We start from the raw sequence: 7,010 nt of genomic DNA on the forward strand, positions 1-7,010 counted from the left end.
CATCTTAAAATTTGATATTTTTTAGAGATAAATCAATATGTATCATCAGTATGTATCTTCAGTTAAATATATTTTACAATATATATACAATACACAATAATATGGAACTCATGAGGAATACATTTGTTACTGACAAATTGTCTCAAACATATATTATTTATTAATATTCAGATTCAGATTCATTTATTTGTATGCAATACACTATGTTTCTTATACAATTTACAACTGCAATCATCTCTACCAATCAAGCGTGCATTTAAGCATGGATGATGGGATGCAAAACTGTGTATGATACTAATTTGTATTCTATGATTGGAAAGAAAAGAATATATGTTTTATGTCTAAACAAAGCATTGAGCTCTTTCTTGGAGTCCAAAAAGCATAATTAAGAAGCTTGAGCGGAGTTGGCACATATCGGAGGATTATGTGTGCCGGAAAGTTTTGGTTGGATGTTTGTACATAGGCTCGTAGCAGGGCCTTCTTTTCCAGTGTATGTCAGGTCAATATTACTAATCTCCACATTCTCGCATGGTGTGCTCTTGCTGCAGACAAGCTTCACTGCAAGCTGAGTCGAAGAACTACCCCTAATGTTCTTGAAGCTAACATTGCTAATCTTAACTTTTGATGGAACCTGAATACAATAAAAGATTAGCAATTCAGTCAAACATAGTATTTCTTGACATTAATTTGTAGATAGAAAATAACTATGTGAACCGTGTTGTTTATTTGGTAATTCGTACCTTTAGTTGGCATTGGTTATAAGGGCAGTACTCTTGATCGATAATGATAGGATTGCCAACATTATTCATTGTAATGTCCTCAAAATGCATATCGGAGGCAATGCCAGGAGCAGGGGATGATGGCCATGTTTTCACTCTCACGCCATTCATCGTGTTGGATAAGGTGCAATTCTTAACATTGATGCCAACAACAGGATCTTCATTTGGGTACTTTCCAAGGCTTCCAATGCTGATGCCATGGCCAGGTCCACAAGTCACTCTCTCGACAGTTACCTGTTGGCTTCCATCTCCAATCGAGACACAATCATCTCCGGTCTGTATGCTTGTATCTAATATATTGATCCCGATTGAATCTCCAATGTGGATTCCATCCGTGTTAATGCTAGTTCCAGGCGCGGAGATGGTGAAGTGCTGGAAGGTGAAGTTCTTACACCCCAATACATTAACATGGAAGTTCTTGCTGTCCTTGGAAGTCACGTCCCGCACAATCGAATTGGTGATAAAGTTGAACCTCAGGTTCTATTTTCAATTCACAAACACATCAAGAAACTTATTTTGTCAGTTTGTATAGCATTTTTCTTCAATCGACATCAATATAAGAACAACATAATGGAACGAAGAAGTAGCAGATATATTTGGTTATTACCATGGGTATGGCCTTGCAATTGGGGTTCTTGCCACAATCATTTTGGGCCCAAGCGGCGGCGCCTTGGCCGTCGAAAGTTCCAGAACCGGATATTGTAAGATGATCAATGTGTTCGATGGTAAGCCAAGAACCGCCCTTGATTATGCCCAGTTGAGCAGGGGCATTCAATGTCCCGTCGAGTTGAATCTCCACAGGAGCCTTGCAAGGGCCTTCGATTTTCACTTCATTTAATGGAAATGTCCCTTTTGGAATCAGAACTTTACCAGCACTTGTTGCTGCACATGCTTCTTTCCAAGCACTCAATAGAGCCTTAAAAAAAAATTCAAAGAAAAAGAAAAAGCAAGAACTGTTTCAGCATATTGTTTTTGTTTCTTGTTTTTATTTTTCGGAAAATGCAAACTTGTTTGATGAGCTATTTTTTTAGGGAAAAAAAATTTTAAATCAATTTATTTTATAGGAAACGCCAAAAAATGCTTTCTAATTTTTTAAAATTGTATTTTTATTTTTTCCCAAAAATGAAACGGATATGAAAATTATGAGTATTTTCAAGCATTTCATTGCTATTGTTTTTGAAAACACAAAGAAACCAAACATTTTCATACCTGGGAGATGTCGCGGCCGGGGTTGGCTCCATATTTTGTCACATCAAAAATGGCAGCTTGGGTTTCTATAGCTTGAGCTAACAACAACAACAACACAGAAATTGCTGACATACTCAATTTCATAACCATCTTTTCCTTTTCTTTGATCTTTCTTTGTTTTGAAAGAACTGTGCAATTTGATCTTTGTTTGAAGCTTTATATATACACACACAAACATAAGGGAGAACTTGAGACCACAAAACTTCTAAACCAATTTTACATTAATTTTTTTTTGAGGTTGTAATGTTTCAATTCAACTTTCTATAATAAGAATGCATTTTTACACCAATGATGTCTAGTAATATAATGTCCCCTCATATATTAATAACAACTAGAGCAATAATCAACTACCAAGTGTCATCGGATAGTATTGGGAGCAAAATTTAATGGTCAGAACTCATGTAGTTCACTAAAGATGCATCTCCCTTCAATTTACCAAAAGAAGTTTTGTGGGAAACAAATTTTCAATCTCAACCCCTTATTTTTGTAGTCAGGGTGCTATAGAGGTTATTATTTATTCCTTAGATAGGAAAACTGAAAATAAATTTAAATTGAAATTGTATTTGGATTTTAAATTTATGTAACAATTTATAAAGAGAGAGAAAAGGAAAAACAATTTGTGAATGAAATAGAATGTAATTTTCTTTCACAAATCTCCATAAATCTTTTCACACATCTAATATTCAAACTGTGATATCCCTGTCCCGTAATATGTTAATTGGTCCTTAACATGAATGTGATTATGTGTTTAACATAATTTTGTGTGCCATTATGTGAAAATATGTGATTTTGAATTTTTATCTGTTCACCGTAGGAATATCTGTTTGATTATCTGCTTTGGAAATTAAATTGAAGGCCTTAACGGCCACCGAAACCAAAATTGATTGCGCCATTGTGAATGGCATAATTTTTAGAGCCTACGGTGAAGTTTAATTGGAAATTGATTCAGATCAAATTAAATTGATTTAATCAGTGAATTAGTGCTCTATTATTTGATATTATAATAATATCACAAGAGGGGCTTTTATATGAGCACTATACACACACTCAATTCCTTTTCTTGCTCATTTGAGCCGAATTGCTCTAACGAGAAGGAGAGGGTCGGCTAGAGAGAGAGAGGGAGAAAGAAATTGGGGTTTTGGTCTCAAAGCTTGATGATCTCAAAGATTATTCAAGAATTTGCTAGTGATTGGAATAAATTGAGCCTATAGGTAAGCAATTGACTCTTGAATTCATGAGTGTAATGTGTAATCTTATGTGTTTAAAGTTGATTAATGGTTAAGAACAAGAATTGAAATGAAATTGAGTTGACCATGTTGAATTGAGGGTCCATATTAGCATGCATGTATATAGTTGCTTTGAATTTGCATATTTGAACACCAAATGCATGATCTATGTGAGTTTTTAGTTGAAGATCATGTTCTTGACCACCTCTTCATCATATAAGTTGAGAATGAGAAGAATATACCACATGCATGTGCAAATTATAAGGGTGTAAGTGTTGAATGCATGAAATTGTTATATTGGTAGTGAGTTTGGTGGAAAATGAGCCATTCATGTGTTTGATTCATGAAATTGAGCTCCATGATGATGTGTTTTAGTGTTTATACCATGTTAGTACAAGAATATATGAGGTTGGAGCCATAAAATGCGAGAAATGTTGGTTTGAATGTTGAGAGGGAGCTCAAGAACACATTCTGGGTTTTCCAGAACTTTGAGATCCGCTCGAGCGGGAGAACCTACGCTCGAGCGTAAATTACATGCTCCCAGTACTTTTTGCAGACTTGATGTCCGCTCGAGCGGGGTATTTCACGCTCGAGCGTGGAGCTTTGTAGACAGGCCTTTCGCTCAAGTGCCCTATTTCACGCTTGAGCTTATTTTTCATGCAACCAGTACTTTTGTAGGCCTTAAGGGTCTGCTCGAGCGGGGTATTCCACGCTTGAGCGGGGACCCTGTTTTCTGAAATTTTGTTTTCGCATTCTGTGTTTCGTTTTCCGTTCTCTTGCACTTGCAAGTACTCTTAGGCATGTGTTAAACATTGTAAATGAGTTAAAGAGATAAGAATAAAGCCTAAAGAGGAAAATGTGAATTTAGAACGGATTGAATTGTTAGTGACCCTTTTGTGTTCATGGAATGTGTAGGGTCAAGCTCCCGGGCAAATCCACAAGCCGATCACTGTGAGTAATATCTGAAATATGTTATTGTCCAATTGCTTACTTCTACGTAAGTTTTGTAAAGTTCATTAATGTTGAATGGTGGACAAAGTTTGATATGACAAGTCTGAAAGGCTTAAATGCCAGTTTGATATGACAAGTTTGAAAGGCTTAAATGCCAGTTTGATATGACGAGTTTGAAAGGCATAAATGCCAGTTTGATATGACAAGTTTGGAAGGGCCGAAAGGCCAGTCTGATATGAAAGTTTGATAAGGCCAAAGGCCAGTTTGACATGAATGAATTAGGCCCAAGGCCGTCTGATGTATAATGTTCCAATGTAGTTTCTTTATTTGATATCATTCACTGGGCTTTCGCTCATGCTCATTCATGTGTTTGTAGGTGAGCCAAGAGAGGTCCAGACCCAGCCCCAGTGAAGTCTGTAGGGAACAACCGAGTTTTGGAAAGTCAGCCTATGTGTCTCACGCATGAGACTCACTTTCGCCTTTTGCCATTTTGTTCTAAGTTATTATGTTGGCAATTTATTTGAATATGACTGTATATAGTTTTCATGGGTTGACTTAGTTTTGGATGATCCTGTCTGTACAGAACTTTATGGTACTGTGTATTATTGTGAGTTATTAATGTATATGTGTATGGTTTGTTTTAATGTTCCATGTAAGCACAGCTCTAAGGACAAAGTTTTAAATTGCTTCCGTTTGGCCCCCATTAACTCTGTTAAAATACGTTGTTTTGGTTTGAGGCCGTAGGTAATCTTATGATTACTGGCCGGTTATGTCCTTAACCCACGAGGGTGGGTTCGGGTCATGACAGAGTCGTATCAGAGCACGAGTTAATAACTCACACACTTGTCCAAATGAGCAATAAGCGTCTAGAAAAGATTTAGGATGCATTCATGTGATAAGTCTGAATCTGAAAGCATTAAGTATATGTTTAAATGTTTTGATATGAACAACTATGTGTTATAAATTTATGATTTGCTTGCATTGCAAATTATTTGAATATGTATGCTCCCTGTTATATGCATGCTTGTATATCTTTCGTATAAAGCATAATGCAAGTTTAATCAGATGGTGAGAACAAGAGGTGCTGAGATAGAGGAATCTTCTACTGCTAGACTGGACAGAACGGAAAGACTGATACAGGAAATGGCAAAAACTTTGAGACAGTAACAGGAGTGGCAACAACAGTGGCAACAACAGTGGCAGCAACCACATCCGCCACCTCCACCTCCGGTACCACTCGTGCCAGATAATCAGAATGATGACCGAATCATAGCTCTCACCAAAGAGTTCAAGAAAATGAAACCACCACAGTTCCATGGTGGATTAGATCCTTTGAAAGCTGAAGCTTGGGTCCTCGACATCGAAAAACTATTTGAAGTGTTCCCATGTTCGGATACACAGAAAGTGCTTCTAGCCACCTTTATGCTAGAAGACGAAGCAAGAAGATGGTGGATGTTAATGCGTGAGAATTACAAAGATGCTAATTAGGCAAAATTTTTGAAAATCTTCTATGATAAATACTTTCTGCAATGTGTTCGGGATAGGAAAGTAGCAGAGTTCATGGAACTTAAGCAAGACAAGACAGTATCACTGTAGCTGAGTATGAGGCCAAATTCACTGAATTGGCTAGGCTTGCACCGCATGTGATTGATCAGACTATAAGAAGGCGAGGCATTTTGAAGGTGGGCTTCGAAGTGACATCCTTGAAAGAGTGAATGTCTTAAAGCTAGAAACCTACATTGGAGTGCTAGACAGGGCCATCATATCAGAGGCTAACATAGCTAGACAAGCCAAGCCAACAACAAAATGGAAAGGTAACAAAAGACAAGGCTTCTTTTCAAAGAAGAAGTTTCTGAAAAAGCAAAACACGGGCTCCTCAAATACATCGAATTCTTCCCAAGACACATCTCCCATGTGCAACATTTGCAGCAAAAGGCACCGTGGAGTTTGTTACCATGTGTCAGGGGCCTGCTTCAAGTGTGGTAAACAAGGGCACATGTCCCGAGATTGTAATCAAAATGGAGAAAAGAAGGCTGCTAGTTCCACTGCATCGATCCCAAAGCCAAGAAACACTTTAAGATCCGCTGCCACCGGGGATACCGTGAGACAGGGGAGAGTTTTTGCGCTTGTTCTGGGCGATACACGGAATGCCAATGCAGTTGTCTCAGGTACTATTTCTATATGTAATCAGGATGCTTTTGTGTTAATTGACTCCGGATCCACACACTCATTTGTGACATGTGCATTTGCATCTAGACTGAATAGACCCTTAGAACCATTTTCATATCTGCTATGTGTGTCTGCTCCATCTGGGGAATCTGTATTGTGTGAATCTATATACCGATTTTGTGAAATGCGTGTTGAGGATGCTATCCTATATGTAGATTTGTTGCCCTTGAACTTTAGGCATTTTGATGTAATTTTGGGCATGGATTGGTTGACTAAGTATTGTGCTACCATCGATTGTGTGACAAAACGAGTTGTATTTAAACCACCAGAACATAAAGAGATTGTGTTTGTGGGTAATGGGGTAGTGCCTCCACCTTATTTGATATCTGCAATGAAAGCATGTAAACTGATCAGGAAGGGGTGCTAGGGTTATTTGTGCTATGTGTTGTCTGAATAATCTGTGAATGTTGAATTGAATGATATTCCTGTTGTTAGAGAATTTCTGGATGTTTTTCCAAATGAATTACCAGGGGAATTGGTAAACAGGGAGATAGAGTTTACTATTTAAACTGTGCCAAGCACCCAGCCCATTTCTAAAACTCCCTACAAGATGGTTACCGCCGAAATGAAAGAATTG

At 37.7% G+C, this 7,010-nt stretch overlaps 1 protein-coding gene across 1 annotated transcript; it reads right to left on the reverse strand.

Moving 5' to 3' along the window:
- Positions 1-385: 385 nt before the first annotated feature.
- LOC114313788 (exopolygalacturonase-like) lies at positions 386-2,117 on the reverse strand. The gene is made up of 4 exons (XM_028260199.2): positions 1,989-2,117; positions 1,387-1,695; positions 741-1,259; positions 386-631 (listed from the first exon to the last, which is right to left on the reverse strand). The coding sequence occupies exons 1-4, from the start codon at positions 2,115-2,117 to the stop codon at positions 386-388; spliced, it is 1,203 nt and encodes a 400-aa protein (XP_028116000.2).
- Between the last annotated feature and the right edge of the window lie 4,893 nt (positions 2,118-7,010).

Source organism: Camellia sinensis, chromosome 7 (assembly GCF_055761805.1).
Source record: "Camellia sinensis isolate YWXY chromosome 7, ASM5576180v1, whole genome shotgun sequence".
Classification (NCBI taxonomy): Eukaryota; Viridiplantae; Streptophyta; class Magnoliopsida; order Ericales; family Theaceae; genus Camellia; species Camellia sinensis.

What these genes read in the sequence shown, in the direction of transcription:
- LOC114313788 (XM_028260199.2), bottom strand. Translation starts at nt 2,117, where the DNA reads ATGGTTATGAAATTGAGTATGTCAGCAATTTCTGTGTTGTTGTTGTTG. An exon ending in CCGGCCGCGACATCTCCCAG is followed by an intron (nt 1,696 to 1,988) that starts GTATGAAAATGT and finishes TTTTTTTTTAAG; the next exon opens with GCTCTATTGAGTGCTTGGAA. An exon ending in ATAACCAATGCCAACTAAAG is followed by an intron (nt 632 to 740) that starts GTACGAATTACC and finishes TATTGTATTCAG; the next exon opens with GTTCCATCAAAAGTTAAGAT.